This window comes from Babylonia areolata, chromosome 2 (assembly GCF_041734735.1).
Source record: "Babylonia areolata isolate BAREFJ2019XMU chromosome 2, ASM4173473v1, whole genome shotgun sequence".
NCBI classification, from domain to species: domain Eukaryota; kingdom Metazoa; phylum Mollusca; class Gastropoda; order Neogastropoda; family Buccinidae; genus Babylonia; species Babylonia areolata.
This window is the reverse complement of record NC_134877.1, coordinates 15551333-15576989: the sequence shown is the minus strand read 5'-3', so window position 1 is coordinate 15576989 and position 25657 is coordinate 15551333. Positions and strand designations below refer to the sequence as shown.

General features: G+C 39.0%; 2 protein-coding genes across 2 annotated transcripts; one reads left to right on the top strand and one right to left on the bottom strand.

Annotated features, from left to right (window-relative positions):
- The first annotated feature begins 3247 nt into the window (after positions 1-3247).
- LOC143298465 (O-phosphoseryl-tRNA(Sec) selenium transferase-like) lies at positions 3248-21612 on the top strand. Its single transcript, XM_076611291.1, has 11 exons — positions 3248-3317; positions 5681-5800; positions 7071-7225; positions 8902-9020; positions 10537-10695; positions 12684-12837; positions 13513-13615; positions 14154-14283; positions 15373-15555; positions 16153-16243; positions 17117-21612. The coding sequence occupies exons 2-11, from the start codon at positions 5687-5689 to the stop codon at positions 17427-17429; spliced, it is 1521 nt and encodes a 506-aa protein (XP_076467406.1). The 5' UTR covers positions 3248-3317; positions 5681-5686; the 3' UTR covers positions 17430-21612.
- Positions 18494-25585, bottom strand: LOC143298481 (small ribosomal subunit protein mS26-like). The gene is made up of 4 exons (XM_076611296.1): positions 25303-25585; positions 24028-24168; positions 23219-23342; positions 18494-22388 (listed from the first exon to the last, which is right to left on the bottom strand). The coding sequence occupies exons 1-4, from the start codon at positions 25530-25532 to the stop codon at positions 22215-22217; spliced, it is 669 nt and encodes a 222-aa protein (XP_076467411.1). The 5' UTR covers positions 25533-25585; the 3' UTR covers positions 18494-22214.
- Between the last annotated feature and the right edge of the window lie 72 nt (positions 25586-25657).

The following is a 25657-nucleotide window of genomic DNA, read 5'->3' as shown; positions in this document are numbered from 1 at the left end:
TAAAACATTATTCACCTTACAACTGTAGGCACATGCACAAGCCCACGCGCGTGCGCATGCACATTTTCGCGCTGATTGTTATCATAACTTTTTGCACGTCAGTTTTTACCTTATATTTTATTTCATTTTATTTAGGTCGGTTTTGTTCAATACGGCTGTTAACACAATGGGCTGTAAACACACATACAGTTCTCTGAATGATGGATGGATCGAGTGATGAGTTTCCTGATTTGTTTTGAAACTGATATTTTCTTTCTGTTTTGACTGCGATTTGCAGAAGCTCATGGCACGAGATAAAGATGAAGGCAATAATCTTGATATATATTTTTTCAATCATTTTGATATATACATATATATATATATATATATATATATATATATATATATATATATATATATATATCATAGGTCTACCGATTAGCAGAGTACGTTTGCACACAAATAAACAAGTAAATCAAGGTCAAGCATATGAGATTTCACTGGTCAGGTAAGCTTCTGTGAATTTGCCATGTGGTTCGATGGACGTCTTATCTCCAGAAAAGCGACTGGTTTTTATGTCGGTCAGACTGTGATGTCATTTTCTTGATATGTTCGTTCCAAGGACATCAGTGGAACTTAGATGGATTGAATTAAAGAATAATGGGACTAGGAGAGTAAAGGATGGATAAACAGTAAAGAGTGGCTACTTTCTCCATGGATAAGGGACACGATTTCAAGTCAATCCTGCTTATGCTACCAATTCTATCTATCTATCTATCTACTTTTCTCATTCTGCACACACACACGGTAATGATAGCACAGCAGGACAAAAAAAGCAACAACAAAAAACAAAAAAACAAAAACAAAAACAAAACAAAGAAAACAAAAAAACAAACAAAAAACCTTCTGATGTCCCAAAGTGAATATCAACCGATGTTTGCAACTTGACAATAACAGTCCACAATGTACCCGTCCACTCCGTCTTCTGAAGTGATGTCGGAATATCTGCCTTGGAAGTATTGAATGAGTCTGACTCCACAGCTTAATGAATAGAATGAACCTTCCTATAGCTGGCTGCATGATAGTTTGAGGCGAGCGTGTAGCGCGTGTGGCAGCCATTGTACTCCCCAATTTCAGTGAATGAGAAAGCCGAAAGAGCATCATGCTGCATCTCTCCTTAACACACTTGTTGGAAAGTTTGGATGCATTCGCACCATACGTACTATCAGCCAGACCCTTGAAAAAAAAATTGTATCAAACTGTAAGTGTTACACACGCTGCATATGGATGTTCATGTATGTGAGGGAAAGATCACGATCTTGAGGGCAATAGACATTGTAGATCCTGATGTTGTGTTCTTTAAAGACTATATCAACCCCTTGGATCTCTGCCTGTTGATTGGTGTTGATCTTGAGTTCTTGTGCGGCGATGGAATTCCGCACCAAGACAAACACCCCTCCTTTGTTTCATTCCTCACGGTCCAACCTGATGGTCTCGTAACCCCTCACTTGAAAGCGATGGTTTACGGTCAAATGTGTCTCTTGGACACATGCAATGTCAATATGTTCTTGGTGCATCCTTTCTGCCAGGCCAAGTTTCTTCTTATGCACCCCTTCTGCATTCCACTGGAGAATGTTGAGTGTTCTGGGTGATACTGGTGAGGATAATCTGGGTGCCTTTCCCAAGGACACAACACTATGCCAAAACGCGGCCTTGGACTCTGGTCACTGGTATTCACTGGATCAGAAGTTCATTCTCTAATCGATTCTGGAACGGCGCTTCTTCTTATCTTTATCCTTATCTATAATTATCTATATAGATACCCATACAAACATACTTTTCTCCCTGAACTTGATAGCCTATGTGCCCATTAGAAGACATCACACATAAAATTAGAATATAGTCATTAATAAATGAGTAACTGACACACGCGCGCGCACGCACACCGTCACTGACACCCTGCCGGGACACACGTGCCTCGTGAATGTGTGAGATGCACAACAGAGAACTGAGGAATCGACGAAAATGAGAGACAAAAAGAGGGGGAGATTATTTTTAATGAAAAAGAGACTGAGAAACTGACCAGTTTGAAGCAGAGAAATAAATCGAACAATGTCACTGTCTCTCGATCTGTACTTTCAACACACTAAGAAAGTTATTTAAGTTATCGAATAGACGCACTGAACTTGATAGTGGGAAGAGGCATGCCGAGAACTTTATTTTCATGACATACATATAATATTGGTTTTGACTTAGTGATATTGACCGGACACACTGCATGGCCCGGTTGATTTACACAATCACACACGTACATGTATAACATCATGATCCCACAGGCGAGTACTGACGACGGAGAAATGACCTCAGTAGAAGCGCGCGTCCGCATATTTCAACATTTGAATATGTGTGGGCGCCGGTGTGCTCGAGTCTCCCCGATAATATTTGCATTATTCTTAAACGATATGAAATGTCACCCACAAGATGAACTAGATGATGGCCATTAACGCCTATTGCCGATGAGGTTTAAGAAAATGAATACTGTGAGCGAACAGGATGTTTAAAAACTATTTGTCCTGCTTTACGCACACGACATTGTGTTTCAAGTTTTAAGAGACAGCCACACTGAGGTTGGCAATTGACTTGATGGTCTTGCTGCAATCAGTGAAACAGTATCGTGAGAAGTGGAAATTAACTCTGAATTCCAAAAAGAATAAAGTAATAATTTTCTCTAGGGGCAAAGTAACTTGTCGGCAACCAACTGAGCTACGCAGACACCCACAACAACAACAACAACAGCAACTAAAAAAAAAGAAGAAAAAAAAAGAGAATTATATTCATGAAATGTGCTCAAAACTTGCTGCATTCGCTGAAAACTTTCATTCACTGAAACCGTGCCTGAACTCAGTGCAAAGAAAAGGAAGAAGACAATGAAGAAGGGTACAATGGTGAAAACGAGAGAGAAGAGAGAGAGACACAGAGAGAGACAAATCAGAAGATTATTCATTCGTGGATGGTCCAACTCTATTATTATCATTATGAGTCTGAATCTGAATCTCTGTGTCACACACACACACACACACACACACACACACACACACACACACACACACACACACACACACATTGCATATCACAATATTATGTGTGGAAAGTATTTTTTTCTTGTTTCGTTCCATCTGTCACCCAAATAGAGTTATCTCCCTTGATCCACGTGAAGTCAAGAAAGTGAATGCTTGTGAGTTTCAGTTTCATTTCAAAGAGGGTGGGACTTGTGTGTGAATGTAAAAACCTATACAGGGTCAAAAACGTTGTTGACTTGAGTGGGAGGCGTAATCTGCGTAAGACCTAGCGATAGACGTATTAGCAGGTGTTCAAGACCTTTGATACACATAAAGAATAGAACACGAATGCACTGATCAGACATTCAGCACTTACACTAGTTACAGTTCCATATTTCGCAACTATTGTGCATGCTGTCAAGATGATCTCTGAGTGTATTGCTCATAATAATTATGTTTATGATTAAGTTGGTTTAATTGTTTGGTAATGATGGTTTATAAGAAAGTTGATTTGGGTATGACCTGTACAACTGATTCGTATACAATGGTGTGTATCAGTGTCTGTCAGTGTTTGTGCCCGTGTTGACGCAATTATAAAATGATAATAAATTATTGATAAACTTGCGCATACACCAGTCTCACAGCTGTGAGAGTGAACTCCTGAAATATGCTGGCTATTGGCCAACGCAAGGGACCTGTGCATGACACTTTCAAGTGAATTCATATATATATTTGATAAAAAAGAAGAAAAAAAGAAGGTTCTTGTTCAATACTTTTCACACACACACACACACACACACACACACACACACACACACCACACACACACACACACACACACACACACACACACACTCACTCACTCACTCACTCACTCACTCACTCTCTCTCTCTCTCAGTAACACACACACACACACACACACACACACACACACACACACACAGATACCCACATTCCATTTCATCATTTTCTTTAAGAATTTTTTTGCTTTCTCTAATTTGAAATAAAGATTGCTCCCAGGATCCCTGATGAACCCAGAAAAGCACAAGCCTGTGCCTTTCATTTACAACTGGATTGATTATAAATTGTTGTTCCTCCCACTGAACAATTGATGATCAACTGATATTTTTTGAAAATTTTCAAAACATGCTGACTTTATGATTGGTTCATATAAAAGAATGCCATATTATATTTTTTGAACAAATTCAAAACATGCTGACCTTATGATCGCTTCATATATAATGGAATATCAGATTTGCCACATAAGTCTGCAACACTGACCAGTAAACTTTATCAGTGTGAGCCACTGTCAGGTTTTTGATTGTTTTGATTAAAAAAATTGACAGTTTCCTCACAATTGCATTCAGCATCATGAATCACAAATTTGTGTTCACTGATTGAAATGTTACTACATTGTAATATAACACCATGTATGTCAATGATGGAATACGAGACTAAGACTACTAAGACTGTAAGAGGAAACCAAAAGGACTATGTACTATTTTATAAAAAATAAAAATCTCGACTGCCTTAATGTACATTAATATAGCATTAGTAAACAATATAATCAAACATATATCAGAGTATCATGAAAACAGTTTTGTATGCATGTGTAGTGACAGAAACACTGTTCATTGATACAACGTTATGGTCCAAGGTACAGTTTCCATAGTTCTTGATGAGAATATAAAGTGTACAGCACAACATCCAGTGCACTGTTCAGCTGTAAATAATGACATGTTGTGACAGAAGATAGTGATAATTAACAAGTTTTGCAGCTGTATTCATTATCCAGTGGTCAAATTGTCAATTCTACAATATTCTTGAGAGAGTTTGAAATTATTTTCACATGGTTTCATCACAAATACAGTTGTCTTTTGAAGTATATAGTGGTGTAATGGTATTTTTTCTCTAGGTCTTGGGGAACATCTACAGGACATTTTTAAATGAATGTGTGTATGTGTGGGCATGACAGTTTGCAAACAGATGTGTTCATCTGGGGAATATTTAACTGGTTGGTGGATCACCTCATGTGCTACTTGGAGCAGTTAAAATAAAAAAACGCAAATCATTCAAACATGTGTCAGATGTCCCCCCCAACCCTCCCCCACCTTCCCCCCACAGAGAGAGAGAGAGAGAGAGAGAGAGAAGTAGGCCATTTTTAGTGGGAATGAAACCAACATGAAACATATATATATATATATATTCAAAGTGCCCGCTGTGATCAACTGGTGTTAATCTGTCAGCAACATTGTATATGTATTATATATTGTGTGTTTTCAGCGTACATTTCCAGGAAAACATGTTAGCTTCTTTCAAAACTTTTTCCTCACAAAAGCAAAATACAACCACCTGATACTTCTCAGCACAATCAACTTCAAGTTGAGAAACAGCATGGGACTTCAATATGACCATGAATGCCATGCAGTGGATTTGATCTTCATAATTTTGCATATGACCTTGTACAGTTCTGTTCAACGCAATATATTTTATTTCAGCCTGCGAACAATAATCATGTTTCTGAAGTATCCAGTAATGATTACCAAAATTTATGACTTTGTGACACTGTTTTATTACTAAGAATTAACACAGTCATCTGTGGTACTGTTCTAATTCTTGTGATGTGATTGTCTGCATTCAGTGAAAAATGAATGCTGAGAGCAGAACTCTGTGCGAAAAACTTGTGCCCGCTTCTTACATCCATCAAGGGGAGCAAGCCAGGCATGCTCATGAGAACAAGATCAAACATCTGCTGCAGCATGTAAGTAATGCAATGTAATGTAATGTTATGTCATGTGATATTATGTAATATAGTATGATATGATACAATAACATATATGACATGGCATGTCAAGACATGACATGACAACATAACATATAATGTATTTCAAAAGAAAAGAACATAATGCAAGACAACACAAAGCAAAATGACACAGTGTAGCAGAACATGCATAAATGCATGGCACAACACAGCACACAACAAAGCAAAGATAAAAAAAAAAAAAAAAAAAAAAGAAGAAGAAGAAAGAAATCACTGCAAAAATTGTAATAATATGATGACAGTGACTCATTTTATAACTGAATCACTGTATATATGTTATATGATTTCAGAATAATTAAAGAGATCATTGGTGGATAAGTGAAGGGATGTGTTTTAATTAGTTTGCCAATTTTAGGCACTAAAAAGTGATGTCTTGATGGAGTGAACCATAAATTGAAGAGAATCCGTACAGAAGCATGGCGGATTTTGGATTCACATTTCACTAGTGGTCATTGTAACAATTTTTTGATTTTTCAGGAAGGCCTTTATGGTTTGTTGGATTATGCTTCAAATGTAGAGATATTGGCCTATCACAACGCTTCAAGTATAGTTCTCCTACTCCTATGGAAAACTGTCCACCTGTCCTTCACACACTGCTGTGGACAATTTTCCACCTGTCCTTCACACACTGCTGTGGACAAATTTCCACTGCTGTGGACAACTTTCCACCTGTCCTTCACACACTGCTGTGGACAATTTTCCACCTGTCCTTCACACACTGCTGTAGACAACTTTCCACCTGTCCTTCACACACTGCTGTGGACAACGTTCTACCTGCCCTTCACACACTGCTGTGGACAACGTTCCACCTGTCCTTCACACACTGCTGTGGACAATTTTCCACCTGTCCTTCACACACTGCTGTGGACAATTTTCCACCTGTCCTTCACACACTGCTGTGGACAAATTTCCACTGCTGTGGACAACTTTCCACCTGTCCTTCACACACTGCTGTGGACAATTTTCCACCTGTCCTTCACACACTGCTGTGGACAACTTTCCACCTGTCCTTCACACACTGCTGTGGACAATTTTCCACCTGTCCTTCACACACTGCTGTGGACAACGTTCCACCTGTCATTCACACAATCCTTTGGAAAACTTTACATCCAGCTGTGGAAAGCTTTCCACCTGTCTTTAACACACTGCTGTGGACAACTTTCCACATGTCCTTCAAACACTCATGTGCAAAATGCTTGTGTCCTGTCAGCGCAAGCTGCCAGCAGAGGGCTGGACAGACCAGATCATCGAGCTGTTGCTTCAGGAGCTGGCTGTGATGGACAGCAACAACTTCCCCGATAACTGCGGGGTCGGAGAAAGGGAAGGTCGCATTGCTTCTCAGCTTGTTGCGCGTCGCCACTACAGGTTGTTGTCCAATGCTGTGTTTGTCTTTGTTAGTTCTGTATTGTTTTATGTCTTTTGTGTTTTGACGCACAGCCATATGCACTTGTGGACACAGGTACATGCACATGCAGGAAGTAGAGAACATTATGAATACCCATTATTAGTAGTAGCAGTAGTAGTAATAGTGGTAGTGGTAGTATGCAAACACAGGATTGCTTTGTGCACACATAAACGCTTGCACATGTACAAATGTGCTGCTTGTACAAATGCATCTACACACATGTGCATATGTACACTTTAAAAAAGCAAACTCACGGAAACATTTACAAATGTGTATGTACACCGGTTCACACATGAAGACATGATCCACCTATCATGTCCATCAGTAGCTGAGTGTGTGTGTGTGTGTGTGTGTGTGTGTGCAGATGTGTTTTGTGTGGGTGTGTCTCATTATTTGTCAGAGAAATAAACATAGCTTTTTCTTTATGGCATTTAGTTTTTGCCCAGAGAAGAACTCTTTTCTTGTCATTTCTCATGCAAATTAAGATGAAACAGCAGCTGACTTGAGATATGTTTTTCCTGGCTGGCATCCCTGCCAATCTCCATAAAAATACTCCAGAAAATCCAGAACTGTGCTGCAAGGCAAATATTTAGTATAATCAGACAAGCCTTATGGCCCCTCTTCTTGAGCAACTACACTAGCTGCATTGCTACCCTGTGTTTTAATGTTATATATTACAAATCACCCACATACCTTTGTGACTTACTTTTGATCTATAAATATCTTCAGATCTTTAAGTTCGGCTTTTGATTAAAGAAACACAAGATCAACTTCTTTCTCCTATCTTGGCCCAGAGTGTGGATTCCCCAGCTTAGCTTACAAAGTCTAGTCTCACAAAACAAATCTCTTTAGTTCTGCATACAGTCTTATTGACTAATGTGCTTCTTAAACTTCTACATGTAGGTTGTGTGTGCACATGCTTGTTTGTGCTTGATGAGTGTATTTTTATGAATGAATAACTTTTTATTGTGAATGTCACAAGTTCCCTGCTTCCAAGTGTGAGCATCTGTGTGCATTATCATTCTTTTAATACAAGTATCATGGGTGCAATAGCCGAGTATCTGAGGGTCCTGGGTTTGAATCTCGGTAACGGCACCTGGTGGGAAAAGGGTGGAGATTTTTCCAATCTCCCAGATCAACATATGCGCAAACCTGCTTGTGCCTATTCATGTGTACACGCACGCAGAAGATCAAATACACTCGTTAAAGATTCTGTAATCCATGTCAGCGTTTGGTGGGTTATGGAAATAAGAACATACCCAGCAACCCCCCCCCCCCCCCCCCCAACCCCCCACCCCCGGAAACAGAGTATGGCTGCCTACATGATGGGGTAAATAAACAAAACAGTCATACGCATAAAATGTTACATGTCTGAGTGTGTATGTGTGCGTGCCTGAAATCTAATTGAATGACACAGGAAATGAATGATGAGTGTCTAAAGGCAGCCGTCAGTTGGCTCTACCCAGGAAGGCAGCGTGTTGTGCAAATGACCCTGTGTTTGTAAAGCGCTTAGAGCTTGGTCTCTGACTGAGGATAGGCACTATATAAGTGTCCATATCATCATCAAAACTATTATTATTATTATTATTATTATTGTTGTCATTATGATTACTTTTGTGTGTGTGCATCATGTCAGACTGGCCCATGGAATTGGCCGCTCTGGGGACATCACTGCCGTGCAGCCCAAGGCAGCAGGGTCCAGCGTCCTGATGAAACTGACCAACAGTCTGGCTCTGGACATTATCAAATTGTCTGGTAAAGCTTGCTTTGTGTTGGTGGTTTCTTGTGGGCTTTCAAAGTGTCTGGGAACAGTGTGTGTGTGTGTGTGTGATTGTGTGTCACTGTGTGTGTGTGTGATTGTGTGTCACTGTTTGTGTGTGTGTGTTTGTGTGTGTCACTCTGTGTATGTCACTCTGTGTGTGTGTGTGTGTGCGTGTGCGTGTGTGTGTTACTGTGTGTGTGTGTGTGTGTGTGTGTGTGTTTCTGTGTGTGTGAGACTGACAGTGATGTTTCCATGTATTCTAACCCCTTCCTTTCTCTGACTTCCAGTAGTCCAGGGAGATAGAAAGAGTGTAACAAAACTAAAAACAAACCACTTTTAGAATTTTGACGATTTCATGATGTATAATTTACCTCGCTGGATTTAGAATAGATCTAGTCCATTGCCACATTTGTTCTTGTTGTCCTTAGATTTCAACAGGTTTATGGATCATTTCATAATGATGTATCTCTTATTGTGCTGCTGCTGCTGGATAGTATTACTATTCGCTTATGTATGAATCTGTTCATTGTGTTGCTGCTGCTGCTGCTGATGATTAAAAGTATTACTATACACTTTTGTTTTTATTTGTTTATCTCTTTCACTGCCACAGGCGACTTACATTGACTAGACAGTGCACCACCACAGGCAGCTTAAGTCAACATTAAGGGTCATATTAACAAGACCATTTTTGACTCACTTGTGTAAACAAAGTGAGTCTATGTTTTAACCCGGTGTTCGGTTGTCTGTGTGTGTGTGTGTGTGTGTGTGTGTGTGGTAAACTTTAACATTGACATTTTCTCTGCAAATACTTTGTCAGTTGACACCAAATTAGGCATAAAAATAGGAAAAATTCAGTTCTTTCCAGTCATCTTGTTTAAAACAATGTTGCACGTCTGGGATGGGCACAAAAAAAAAAAAAAAAAAAAATGACGCCTAGTTATATGCAAACTGCATTTACTGTTATATTTATATTTTTTGTATTCTCTAAACTTGGCACTTTGATCTGATATTCTGACCCAACAACAAGAGCAGTCATTATTATCATTTTTTGTTCAAACAGGAACTTCTTTTGCTAAGCATGGAAGTTTTATTTATTTTGCAAACGTTTAGGTGCAGATAGTAAAGAAGGGAAATTACTCTGTAATTAATGCTAGGGGACTTAATTGGCTTTAAACTGATCTTTCTCATCTTAAACATTACATTTTGAAATTGTACACAATACATAAAAAGCTTGGATTTTTTTTCAGTGTATCACAAGTGAGTCTTGAAGGCCTTGCCTCTCTTGTTCACATTGTAACGAAGCTTGACAGAAGCAGCCAGTTTCCCCGACCATAGAACAATGACGAACCTTTGACCCCTGACCTAGTTTGAAGTGAACAAGTCCATTGGGTTGTTTTGACTTGAACTGAAGCCTGTGACCGAGAGCATTGTGTCTAAAATATTTGTGTTTTTCACACAGAAACTTAGTGGTGAAAGAGTTATTATTACTTTTTGCGTGTATGGGTTCAGGAATACAGGCTGTGGGGAGCTGTTTTGTGGTCCCCGTGGCGACGGGCATGGGTCTGGTCCTGTGCATGAGCACCTTGCGCCTGAAGCGACCTGGCGCCAGGTACGTTCTGTGGCCCCGCATAGACCAGAAGTCCTGCTTCAAGTCCATGATCACTGCCGGTCAGTGCTTCTCTCTTCGTCTGTGTACCTTTGTCTGTCTGTCCCTCTGTCCCTCTGTCTGGATGTCTCTCTCTCTCTCTCTCTCTCTCTCTCTCTCTCTCTCTCTCTCTCTCCCCATGACCACTTTTTTTTTCAGCATCTCTCTTCTTGTTTCTTTTCTCTGTCTCTCTGTCTGTCTGTCTGTCTGTCTCTCTCTCCCCACTCACCACTTATTTTTCTGAACACCTCTCCTTGTTTCTCTGTCTCTGTCTGTCAGTCTGTCTCCCCCCCAACACCCTCCCCCCACTCCACCCCCTGACCACTTTTATTGTCAGCATCTCTTTTTTGTTTCTCTGTCTCTGTCTGTCTTTCCGTCTCTCTCTCTCTCTCTTTCTTTCCCTCCCCCCCTCTCTCTCTCCCCCTCACTGCTTTGTTTTTCAGCATCTCTCTTCTTATTTTTCTGTCTCTGTCTGTCGGTCTGTCTCTCCCCCTCATCATTTTATTTTCAGCATCTCTCTGTTTGTTTCTTTGTCTGTCTGTCTGTCTGTCTGTCTGTATTTCTCTCTCCCCACTCGCCACTTTTTTTTTATTATTATTTTTATTTTATTTTATTTTTTTAGCAGCTCTCCTTGTTTCTTTGTCTGTGTCTGTCTGTCTGTCTTTCTCACTCTCTCTCCCTCACACACTTTGTTTTTTTCAGCATCTTTCTTCTTGTTTCTCTGTCTCTGTCTGTCTGTCTGTCTTCTCTTTCTCTGTCTCTCTCCATCACTACTTTTTTTTCACTCAGTATCTCTCATTCTGTGTCTGTGTGTCTGTGTCTCTTTCCCAGTTGTTCATCAGAGGATTTTTTTCCACTCAGGCATAATTTTCTATTTGTGAATGTTTGTTATCAGTGTAATTGTGTATGTGCATGCATGATTTTGCATGCACTCGTCCATTCATAGCACAAATGGTAACTCTGTGTGTGTGTGTGTGTGTGTGTGTGTGTGTGTGTGTGTGTGTGTGTCCATCCATTCTTAGAGCAAATGGTTTGTCTTACTCTCTGTGACTGTGTGTGTTTGTGTGTGTGTGTGTGTGTGTGTGTGTGCGTGTGTAGGTATATATTTGTAAGTATAAGTGCATGTTTGACAGTATGTACAAAGACAGTAATTTGTACCAGTCGCGTTGGCATTAACATGATGCAAGAAATTTTGTGTTATAGGGTTTGAACCAGTGGTGATAGAGAACCCCTCCAGTAATACAACAAATGGTGTGTTACAGGATTTGGACCAGAGGTGACAGAGAACCCCTCCAATAACACAGCAAATGATGTATTACAGGATTTGAACCAGAGGTGATAGGGAACCCTTCCAATATCACAAGAAATGATGTTACAAGATTTGAACTAGTGATGATCGAGAACCCCTCCAATAACACAAGAAATGGTGTGTTATAGGATTTGGACCAGTGGTGACAGAGAACCCCTCCAATAACACAACAAATGGTGTGTTACAGGATTTGTACCAGAGGTGATAGGGAACCCCTCCAATAACACAAGAAACAGTGTGTCACAGGATTTGAACTAGTGAGGATAGAGAACCCCTCCAATAACACAAGAAACGGTGTGTCACAGGATTTGAACCAGTGGCGGAAACCCTTCCCGTAATACAAGACATTCTGTGATTTAGGATTTGAACCTGTGGTGATAGAGAACCCCTCCAATAACAAAAGATACAGTGTGCTACAGGATTTGAGCGAGTGGTGGAAACCTCTCCAGTAACACAAGACATTCTGTGTTACAGGATTCGAACCAGTGGTGATAGAGAACCCCTCCAGTAACACCAGAAACGGTGTGTTACAGGATTTTAAGCAATGGTGGAAACCACTGTCAAAACACAAGACATTCTGTGTTACAGGATTCGAACCGGTGGTGATAGAGAACCCCTCCAATAACACCAGAAACGGTGTGTTACAGGATTTTAAGCAATGGTGGAAACCACTGTCAAAACACAAGACACTCTGTGTTACAGGATTCGAACCGGTGGTGATTGAGAACCGCCTGGAGGGGGATGAGCTGAGCACTGACCTTGACGCCCTGAGCAGCAAGATAGAGGAGCTGGGAGCCGAGAACATTGTGTGTGTCATGTCCACCACCAGCTGTTTTGCCCCGCGCCTACCGGACAGGTATGTGCACATGGTTGATCTTGGAAGGGGTTGTTTCCGTGCATGGTCATGACTGCTACTACTGCTACTGCTACTGCTGCTATTGCTGCTGCTGCTGCTAGTTTTGATTTTGTATGCCTGTTATTATATGTATATTTGTGTATTATGTAGTTATGTTTATGTTAGTTTACTACTGCTACTACTACTAATTTAGTTTACTACTACTACTACTACTTTTGGTTTTGTATGCTTTATTATGTAAAGTTATGTTTATGTTCAGTATATGTTTTTTTTAATCCACTGATGAAAAAATGACATAGGGGTCAAAACCAAGAGATGTGTCCTAGGTTTTTGCACATGAATGTCACTATACTTGTATATAATTTTGTTTTCCAGGTGTTGGTTTTTAGTTGTTGTTGCTGTTGTTTCAGGTTCTTTGGGACTAATGTTTACAGTTTTCAGCCCTGATATGGCTGTGTGTGGTGGCCTGGGCTATAGGCAACAAAAGGCTGTACCTTTCTGTATTGTCTTGTTATAGCAGTGTAAATATCTGTACATTCAAATTAGGCCTTTCCCTGGAAACCCTGAGGTGTACAGTTCTGGATTTTTATGACTGATTATTAACAGCATGGAAATGGGAAGGCCTCAGGCATATATCGTCTCATGTTTGCTTGATGAACAGTCCGCTGTTTGCAGGCTGGAAGAGATAGCGACCCTGTGCAAACTGCGGGATGTTCCTCATTTGGTCAACAACGCCTACGGCCTGCAGTCCTCTAAGTGTTCTCACCTCATTCAGCAGGTAAAGGAGCAGTGTTTCCAATTAGTCTTGGTCCTGTGGAAAGAGCATTTACCTGCAGTGTGTTAGGTGGTAAGGTATGCACTGTGATAGTTTTCTTATTCTTTTATTGTTTTCTTTGATAATGATAATGGAAATTGAACTTTTTAGACATGGCTTACAATGTATGTTGAAGACTGTGAAGTTAGCTTGTACCATAATTACTTCCTCTGAGGACCAGGTACAAGTATTCTTGTACCAACACACTGTTCTGATTTATTTTATTCTTGCATGGTATGGTTGCTTTCTAAACTGAGCCATTTATGGATTCCGGAAGTATGAAAACGAAGCTGTCTTTGACGGATTTAATTAACAATTCTACATCGATTTTTGCCGTTTTAGTGAACAACGTTACTTTTTTTTTTTTTTTACTGCATTGGTCTCATGCAGTGCTGGTCCAGGGGAGTTGTAGCAGGAATGTAGCTGTGGGGTAGAATGAGTTAATGTAGTCCGTCAAGGACGGGTCAGTAACAATGACTGTGCTGTTTTGGTGTCTACACAGGCGGCCCGTGTGGGGAGAGTGGACGCCTTTGTACAAAGCACAGACAAGAACTTCATGGTGCCAGTAGGGGGATCCATCATAGCTGGTTTTGACAAGGCGTTCATTGAGATGGTGGGCAAGACATATCCAGGTAGGACTGATCTTGTATGCATTTGTGTCTGTATGTGAAGGCCTTCACTGAGTTTATGCTTAGGTCAGGCATCTGCTCCCTTTAAAAAAAAAAATCTTAAAAAATTTTTTTTAAGTAGATGAGATGATGCATGTATGGATTAGTTTGCACATCTTGACACCATCTCAAAACTGATTTTGAAACTGCATGTATGTGTCAGTGAGAGTGTGCATGTGTGTGTGTGTGTGTGTGTGTGTGTGTGTGTGTGTTGTTCATTTAATGTCTATTCACAGAACTGATTTTAGATGAAGCTGGATGTGTGCGTTCATGCGTGCATGCATTTCCTTATTGTATTTGGTAAACAGAAATTTATTTTCTATTTTTCAACTTCTTGTATTTGCATTTTGTATTTACATTTCTTTTTACAACAGATTTCTCTGTGTGAAATTCAGGCTGCTCTCCCCAGGGAGAGCATGTCGCTACACTACAGCGCCACCCATTTTTTTGGTATTTTTTCCTGCATGCAGTTTTATTTGTTTTTCCTATCGAAGTGGATTTTTCTACATAATTTTGCCAGGAACAACCCTTTTGTTGCCATGGGTTCTTTTACATGCACTAAGTGCATGCTGCACACAGGACCTCAGTTTATCGTCTCATCTGAATGACTAGCGTCCAGACCACCACTCAAGGTCTAGTGGAGGGGGAGAAAATATCGGCGGCTGAGCTGTGATTCGAAACAGCGCACTCAGATTCTCTCGCTTCCTAGGCCATCACTCCACATGTTCTTAAGAACATAAAAAAAAATGAACCCAGTTGTGAATGTTTATGGTCAAATTGATCTGGTTCAGTTGCACAAAAAAAAAATTATACACTTGTAACCCAGTTCATGCATGTAAGGGAAAAATAAGTGTGCGTGCATGTGTGTGTGTGTGTGTGTGTGTGTGTGTGCGTGTGTGTGTGTGTGTGTGTGTGTGTGAAAGTAAAAGTAGAAAATTTATTTTAAAATGGTAAATTGAGTAAGCAACAACTCTTTTTACACCGTTTCATCTGAACATTGTGTGTGTGTGTGTGTGTGTACGCGCATGCTGCATGCGTGTGTGTCTTCCCCAGGTCGCGCATCTGCCACCCCTTCCATGGACCTCTTGATCACCCTCCTGTCACTGGGCACCAGCGGCTACAAAAAGTTGTTGTCGGAGCGCAAAGAAATGTTTGCCTATCTCCAAGGAAGACTGTCCACTTGTGCCAAAGCATACGGGGAGAGGATACTCAACACTCGGAACCCCATTTCCATGGGTAAATTTGATGTATTCTCTGTCACATTTCCTGTGCATTTTTGTTGTTGTATGAACCATAGAACTCCATTTTGACCATTCTGGAAAAAGTGTGTATAACATAAACATAAAAAAGAGATATATCCGTTATATTTGGAGATACAAAGGAGGAACAACTTTAAGAACAAATACACTTCTGCCACATTTTTGTCCAGTGGTAATACACAATTACTGTGATGGATCTCTAATGCCTAACTGTCACTGTTTCTGTTATTGATGTGATAAACATCAGTGTTGATCATCATGAGCACACTCTTATTGGAACAGTCTATACCTGTGTGACAGAATGCTGTTCCATCTCCCCTGATCAGCGCAATATAAGTAAGATTGAGTTCTGTAGAATGAACTTCTTTTAGTTCTAGAATGTGGCTTCTATTGAAGTTGTGTTTTGAGTCAAAAGTCCGTGAAAAATTCATCTGGATGAATACACCATAATGCTCTTTGCTTGTTGATACAGGAATGAATGGACTGTGGTTCGACATTGATAACAATGTTTGTGTACATTTAGAAGATTAAGGAAATCATGTTCATTCAAGCTTCTTTTTTTTCTTTCCTTCAGGGATTACCCTGACAGTCGGCAGCAACTTGAAGGCAGAAACTGCTACAGAAATTGGCTCCATGTTGTTCACCCGTTTTGTGTCTGGCACAAGGTATTAATTCAAGTGTGTGTGTGTGCGTGCGTGCTGTGTTATTATAAAGTGCTTTGAGAGGTTTGAAATTTCTATATATATGTACTGTTATTATTATTGTTATTATTATTTTCATTATAATTATTATTATTATTATTAAGTCAGGAAAGTTCCAAGAGGATACTTGGTCAACTTGGCAATGAGCAGCAAGATTTGGTGTGAGTTAAAAATGATGAATGTTGCTGACTTGAGTAGGGAAATAGTTTAAAATTGTTCAGACATTTTTTGTACATTGTTAAATGTTACAGGCTGGTATGTCATGAAAGCAGATGCGCATCTGTATGTTTTGAGAGTGAAATTGTATCCAAAACATGATGTGTTTTTGTCATGGTTTTATTGTACTTCTGGGGTTATATTTTATAAACATAGATGTATTAATTTGGTTTCATGGACTCCAGATTTTATTTCAACCTGAGAAGTAAGCTTGTGAACTTAGTTTGGGAGCTGTGGACAAATTTGATGTATCAATCATGAAAAGAAATCAGGTGAAAAGTAACCATTTACTTTAGGCACACACTTTGAATTGTGAACAGATACACTAAATAGGTGAACTATTGATAACATTTTCTTCCATTTTATCTTATTATATGTATGTGTATGTGCATGTGTAAATGTGTGCTTATATATGTGGTGTGTGTTTGTGTGTGGGGGGTGGGGGATGGGGTTTGTGTGTGTGTGTGTATGTGTGTGTGTGTGTGTTTCTGTGTGTGTCTGTTCTGTATCTTGGTGTGATTGCATCTTATACTGTAAAGCTTTTTCAGATGCTCCTGTAAATTTTTACCCCCATATCGGAACACACCATAAAGGTCTGGTCACCTTGTCCTCTTTTCTCAGAGTTGTGGCACCTGGCTCAGCAAGCACAGTCAGTGGCTACACCTTTCAGAACTTTGGGGCACACAGTAACGTCTACCCTCACGCCTATCTGACGGCCGCGGCAGCTATCGGCATGACGGCAGTTGATGTGGACTCCTTTATCAGCCGACTGGAAAAGGTGCTGTCCAAACTGAAGGTGAAAGCTGATCGAAACGAGAAAGGCGATGGGAGTGGCATCAATGATGAAACGCCGACGATGTCTGTGGTTATGAGTGACGGCGCCACGTCTAGCGGTGCTCAGATAGACAGAGTGGAAGGCGATGGTCACGAATAAGGAATGAATGAATGAATGAATGAATGAACTTTATTTATATAGGGTCCATAAAAACTTCCACTCTTAGGTTGTGTGTTCACAGCGTCACCCACACACAAACACACAGAGACAGAAACAAAAAGGAACAGTTGCATGCCTGCACAGCAGACAGGAGATCACACACACACACACACACACACACACACACACACACACAAGTTTCCAAGTTTCAAGTTTTAATTATCCTTTCACTCCTATTGGAGTATGGAGGATTACTGCAAAATAATCTTTTCGTGCCCAGAATAAACATTTCCAAATACACAACAATGTCACATAAAAGTTGAGAAAACACAAATGTCTTTTAACTCCAAAAGTATAACTAGGCAACATTTGCAAATCTAATCATCTTACTTACAGCTAAAATGACTTTTTTGCCTCCTTTGAGCATATTACAAAAATTAAAAACCGATTTTGGAGACAAATATCTATTTCGTAACTGATCATAATTGGGACATTCCATTATAAAATGAAACTCATCACCAATCACACACACACACACACACATGTGCACATATACTAGATATACACTTTTTTGTTTTTGTTTTTGGTTACAGTGAATTTTTGCTGACAGTCCCTGTGTTGTAGAGTGAAAAGTAAATGATAATGAATGAGTTGTTGTTGTTTTTTGTACAGCTGAAGAAAAGACAATGACTGATACAGCTGTTGATCCCAGTATAAAAGTTTCCTATCAGGTTGGCATCCAGGATAAAGCGACCTTATGAAGCCTAAATTACTTTCTGCTGCATCTGCCTTTGGGGGCAACGGTCTGATTTCTGGTGTCACTGACATCTTCATCGTTTGCGGTGGATTTCCATGAATCTGCACCTGTACATGCTACATATTCTTTTTTTTTCCTAGCTTAAGGGGGAACTATAACTGATTTTCCTTTCCTTTTTGATTCTCTTGTTGCCTTATTCATTTTGATGAGCTCATGCAAAACTAGGTCATTGATGCAGTTTTGTTTGGTTTATTTAATGAACTTAGGATCTGTTGAGTGACTGTAGAGAAAGCTAGACACAAGCCAATTTGTTTTTTTATATAATTTTGTTTATTATTGATGATTATGTTTATAGTCATATTGGTTTTTTAAACCTCTGTTGAAAAATTGATGGAATGGTCATTGTTGGAGGCATGTCCAAGGTTGCATGGTTATGATTGTACTTGTGCCTGTTTTCTTTTCCAGTTCATTTCCCCCCCACCCCCTCCTTGTTTTATGGGATCAATATTTACAGTTTTAAGTCATGATTTGTGATTGGCTGGACATTATACAACAAAGATGATGGTGGTGATGGTGCTATGAAGAATTGGGAAATTATAAGAAAGTGTTACGTGTACATTTATTCAGACCTATGATATGAGGATGTGGACTTTTCTTTGGACATGGACAGCGTCTTTCAAATGGAAGCTTTTGTTATAAATCTTCATGTAGGTAATAATGGCATTTAACAGAAGGGGAAAAAAAGCATTTTTAAGTATGTTTTATTTGTACTTTATTTTTCAGAATGGAGAAAAATTGCTTTTTGATATGATGGTATATGCAGACAGCAAATCATTGTGTGTCGTACGTTTCTTCTTCTGTCCCAGTCTCATGACCACAGGGGCACCACTGATGACCTGGCAACCAGTTCTCTCCATTTCTCTCTGTTACTTGTCTCTCTCAGGATGTCAGTCTCAGGCATAAATGTGTACACAAATGTGTAATGGGGCTGGTGGAGTGGGTGAAAAGGAGGCTAAGAGTAAGGGTTATGGTGTCTGCACACCTTTACCTTGGTATGAACAGACACTGTGCAGGCAGCATTGCATCACCTGATGAATTGTGAGTTTGTCAGAGTTGTAAACTTTGAATTGATAGGTGTTTTTTTTAAAATGTTTCTGGCTGACATGAAATAAAGCGAACATTTTAAAAATCTTTTCTTCTCATGTTGATACTGATGTCACTGTTAGCATTGTATGTTCTTGAAATCAAAGTAAAACGGTCATACATGTAAAAGCCCACTCATGTACAAACAGGTGAATGTGGGAGTTGCAGCCCACGAACAAAGAAGAAGAAATAAAAGTAATATTTATGGGCATTCAGCCTCTCCCCCGAGAAAATTGACTGATTATTCAAATTTATTGATAAATAGCTCAATCAACATGGAATATATACTAAAGATGGAACTTATGTAAATGTCAAAACACCACCTGGGTTTATAGTCATTTGATTTATCATAATGCAGTGTGGTTAAAAATAAAATCATACAGAGTTAACAAGCCAAATGTCTGCATGGGGGGATGAGGGGTGAAGGAAAAGGAGGGGCTTGTATGGGTAGAGGAGGTAGAGTTAGTTGAAATGGCTTTAAAATGAAACAAAAGTCAAATGATCCATTTGAACTTTCTTTATATTTGTTTTCAGATATATTTTTGAATATGTTCATGTTTGTATTCAGAGTTTTCTCTTGGTTCTTGCATTCTTGTTTCACTACTCTGCACCTTTCAGCAGCCTGTGTGGAAAGTGATGGGAAGTCAAGTACTGTAAGCATTCACTTGATGTTGCTTTGTTGGCCCTTATGTCTGCACATCAACATCTGCTGTATGCAGTTACCCTCTGCTCTCGAAAGACATCTTCTGATGTAATCATTATTCTCCGTGTTTCATTTGTCAGAACGGAATCCTTCAGTCAACATACTCTTTGCTTTCAGGGTCCAGCCATCTGGACAGCCCTTCTGTTTAATTACACATACTTAACTGTGACCCACTAGTGCAGACTCTGGCAAGGGTCTGACATTCCTGTCCTGTGCAAAGTACTACCCGCCTATCCTTCTGTTTAACATCAGACACTCAACTTCCACAGCCCGCCTCTTTCTTTTTAAATCTTCTCTGAAGATCCATCTACAGATTAAAATAATACTGATTTTTTTTCCATCACAGTTCTAAACTGCTTTTCATCCATGCTATGAGTATGAATGTTTTTTGTATATGTGAAAATCTGCGTGCAACTATGTGTGTGCATGTGTGTGTGCATGTACATGCCTGTTTTGTTGTATGTTTGGAGCAGTTGCAAGGGGAGAATCATTGGTCAATTTTTCTCTTCTCTTCTCTATTTCTTATGACCTTTTTCTTACATGTGTTGTTATCAATATGGAGAGCCTACACTGTGTGTTGAGGTGCTGCACTATATAATTCCCCAGTGTTATTATGTTGTGTGCACTGCCTCAGGAAACAAAAGTTATTGTATTTTTTTTCTTCTTTGTGAATCAGTATGAAATAAAGTTGTTTTTTTCGATTCAGCATAAAATAAAGATCTGATTACTTCAGCCATATACACACATTGGTTCTGGACATTTTTTTCTTCTTTCACATAAAAAATCTTTCAAACTCTAGTAAGAGCATAATAAATTATAAGAATTTAAACTAGGCATTTTTGAATGAACTGTGAATAAAACAAAACTGAAACAAACTTGTTTGCTTTGAGTAAATACCAGACGCAGATTGTTAGTGATTGTGATTATCAATGATTTTATAGGTAGTCATTTGTGTGGGACAGTGAGCGCCAAGCGCCTAATGTTCAGCAAGTGATGGGAGCAGAGATAGAAACTAATTCTGGGTCTAAAACTGAACATTTTTTCTATCGAAGTGGGCAAGGTAGATATGGATTATCCAGCTAACATCAAATCAGAACTGATGTAATCCAGCACCATGAAAGGAATGCAGATGGGATGAATTTTCATGGCAGCTGAACAGGGTTTTTATTTTGTAGTTTTCTCTTCGAATAGTTAATGGAAATCTTAATTATTTTATTCTGGATTTTGTTTATTCATTTATTCTAACAAAGTTTCTTTTATCCAGTGTTTACTGTCTAATTTATTGTGGACTAATTGCACAGAAAATAGATTTAAAATAACCAGATGGATGTCGCAATACAAATGTTTTCAAGCTGTGAAGGATAAAAGGGAAAGAATCATTGACCAAGATACAATGTGCATATCGACACTTGATCATGTATAGCACATGAAACCTGCTTGATGCTGTTGTTTTAAAAACAGGTTTTGAGATAAAGGTAAAAAGGTCCGTTTGCTTTACAGAGTAACTTTATAAGGGTGGGAGAACTGAGAGATGTATGCACTGGTCAAAATGACTCAGAAACTTCAATGGTGGTCTTTTTTTTTTTTTTATCAATTATTTATACTAAATATTAGTGTCTTTAACTAATTATCTATATTAGTCATTACTGATATTGATATGTATTGATTTTGTGTGTATACATTGTGTGTGCATGTGTTTGGTCTGTGTCAATATATGCAAGTTGTAAATGTGACAGATCATGTGTTTGTCTGATTATATCTGTACGGTAATAATGTATGATTGTGTATGTGTCATGATTATGTGTGTGTGTGTATGTTGATAATGACTGTAGCTGATATGATTAATCCCTTAATGCGCTCAAACAAACTAACACATACATACACTGAAGTAATGTTGTTCTCAAACATATTTACTCGATACCACCGTTTCCACAATGATAACACAATCTAAAAATTTCAAGCTCTTTTTCACAGTTCAGCACTTATTCAAATCCAATTCTTGATTGATTTTTTTAACCAGATTTAGAAGAACAAAAATGGACAGCAGCATTTTCACAACATTTCACAAACCAGTTTCAGTCCAACAGTACTCGGAGAAAAAAAAAAGAAAAGACGAACCCCATTCAAGCCATCACTCATCCAAACAGGCAGCATCACACAGTGCATCCTTTCTACCATCATTTCACAACTTTGCTGCTTGCTCTGGCAGGCTGTTTACAGAAGGGCTGTCATCATCAGTTTCTGATATTCTGTTGCCTTGCTTGTCAATGGCGAAGTTGTAGTCTTGGCGAAGGTTCAGCAGTTTCTCTATCTCTGTGTCCAGGTTGTCCAGTGTGATGAAAGTGTCTGTCTCCTTCTGCAACCACAGGAAATAATAATATTCAAGAAATAGAAACATCATCGTTAATCTATGCCAGGTATATCATTCAAGAACTAGAATGCCAATCAGTAGAGGTACAAATATATATTTTTTGTTGCAGATAAATTGTGATCTCCAATCTGAAATCTCTGGGGGGGGAAAAAATAAAGAAGGAAAATAAAAAATAAAAAAAAGACTCAGGATCCTCATTCAATTTCCTTTTAAAAAAATATATAGTTTCTTGATAGTTTCCATGGTAGATTAAAAATAAAAAATGTATTTATTACTTCTGAACCCTAAAAATTTCCTGGCAAGGGGTAGCACTAATTTACAATATTCTCTGGTGCTGAGCAGGTAAACGGAAAAAAAACCAAACAAACAATGAAAATGAACAATTTCACGCAACAAATAAAAAATTAAAAAAAACTTACAAGTTACATGCCTCCTTAATATACACTCACACACATTACTCATCCTACCTACCATACAAACAATTTGTTTAAAAGTATTGTGTCGACCATGTGAATTACTGACACAGAAGACTTGGTCATGGTAAATTCAAAGGTGAATGCAAGCACAGTGTGTGCATAACACAATGTGTTGTACACAGGTCTCAAGTACACAAACCCACATCTACACAAAAATACAATAAATATGCAGTTAGTGAGTTACACAATTGCCCATGTTCATTACAAGAAGGGACTTCAATATTTTTTGCACACACATATTTTATGCACAAATGCATTCAAACAAATTCATAGTTAATGTGAATGAAAGAACCAATGATGATGTGACAGTGACATCAAGAAGACAGGTCAAGTACACACCAGATCTCGTTCCAGTTTTTCCTCAGCCTTCTCCAACCTCTTGGCCTTTCTGCGCTGATCTCTCTCCATCCATCTCCTGGTTTGCCCATCTTGCTTCTCCTTCTCCTCAAGCCATGCTGCTTCCCTGTTGAATAGCATGTATGTATTGTATTGTACATGATTGTGTGGAAACACCACTGGCTTGGATTTGCTTTACTGTTTAGATCTGATTTTCTTTTGTTGTTGTTTTTGCTTTTTGTGTGTATTTTTGATTTTTCCTCTTTTTTTTCTTCTAAAATCAATCTTACATGTTCTCTAAACAGCGTAACATGATGCTCAACCCAGCTTCCATGCTTTATTTGTTTGTGTGTTTAAACAATGGCAGATATGTAAGTAAGCCAATGTACTATCTCCATCATTGGGAAATAAAGGTATTAATTCAGAGATATGTAAGTCAGCCAATGTGCTAATATCTCTACCAATGGGAAATAATTAATTCACATACCTATACCAAAGTCCATGGATGCACAACCCCAACCAGCTTAATTAAGTTAGTTTACCAACAACTATCAATATTTGCTCTCGTTTTATTATCTGCTGACCATCCTCAGGAAAGAATGACAACTACCTAGACTAGCTGAAGCCCATGTAAAACGAAAAGATACAATTATTTGCATAGTCTATCACACAGTTGTCACAGCCCTTCTTCCTATTTCACAGTCTTTCCAACAAATGGACATCATGGTGTGGAGTACAAAGTTAGATGAGAGACTCATAAAGAGTAGATTAAATCACTAGTCATACAATAACAAGCAGTCATCTAAACATACCGGAGAGGTGCTACTCGGCTGTTCCACTGATTGTTCAGTTCTTCCATCAACTGCAACTCTGCTGCATGGTCTCGATCCTCTGCTGCTGATTTTTCCAACATCACATTTACTTTTGCTAAATGCTGGTCCAGCAAAAACTTCCTGCAACAGATTGATATCTTTTTGAAGTTTTTATTGTCAAATTTCAGCATGATATAAAATTTGATAACACTGTCTTACTCAACATGATCTCCACTTTAAATATTAGAGAATAATTTTATGCTCAAACATGCTTTAAAAGTCATTGAAGATGGTATGTTGGTGCTTGTGGTGACAAGATGGTTTGCTTGACGAGAATAAACTTATCAAAAGTGAGAGTAGTGATCTGCATAGAGGACTGGGTGGAGAGTGGGGGTGATTGTAGAGCTAACTGTTGCAATAAAAGAAGAAAAGCAGAAAAGGAGGCCAAGAATAGCTCTGTGGGTGACCCAGAGTTGAATTCAAAGACAAACTATCCATTTATTCAGGGCAGGGAGAAACTGATGAAGGGGGTGGAATAATTCTGTGCATTGCATGAATTACTGAATCAGCAAAAACTGTTCACTCTTGTGTCGATCAAAGAAGGGTACATCAGCAATTGACTGTGTGCAGAATGGGCCAGTGACCTCTTTGATAGTGTCTGAAAGAAGAATAAGGCGAATAGACATGGCACAGGCAGGTGTTACATGTGAAAGATGTGTGTGTGTGTGTGTGTGTGTGTGTGTGTGTGCCATTTCTCTTTAAAAAAAACAAAACAAAAACAACTAAAAGAAATAGTTTGGTGACTACATTTCGACTGCAGTTGCCAAGAAACTGAGGGAATTCTGGGCTAAAAATGTGTAGAATGCCAGAACTTTGGATTATAATTCATGACTATGAGTTTATGTGTACTCGAGGTATGGCTACACATTTAGTTTTCATATATTTTCTATATGTTCATTTCGGTTGCTTTTACTAATAATCTGTAAGTATAACATATATTCAGAAAGTATGTGAAATTTGTTATTACACTGATATGATCAACTCCTTTGTCATTGCTAACCAGTGTGTTAAATAAGCTTAAGAGTATCGGTCATGTATAATTTCTCACAGTAGTTTGCATGCAAGAGTTTTTTTGTTAATCATTATCCCCAGCAACCAATATGCCCCCTTCCAATATTTCTGGATTATGTGGCCACAACGGCTCATGTTTCCACCCCCAACAATTTTGTGCCTTTAACACGATTAAAATATGTAAGTCGATTTGTTTGCGGTTACCTGACAGCGCGTATTTGTGTTCTGTAGTGAAAATAGGCTGTTCTCGTCTCCTCATTTTCCTCAGGGTCGATCGGTGTTGGAGTCCTCACATAAAATATTTTACTTTTTGACTTGGGCAGCCACCGTGGCTTGATTCCTCTGACAATGTTAACTAGTGGAACTGGAAGATTGAGTCCTTCTGCAACTGCAATTTTGGAAATGACATGACCTGTTCTTCGTAGACAAGACATTGTGCAAGATCGTTCTGTATGCAGATGTTTCTTCTGCCATGAACCACAGTTTCCGGTTTAGAGAGGTCAATGAAGTCAAAGATCGACTTCCTTTTATGATTATTCACGTGTTTGGTTGGATAAAG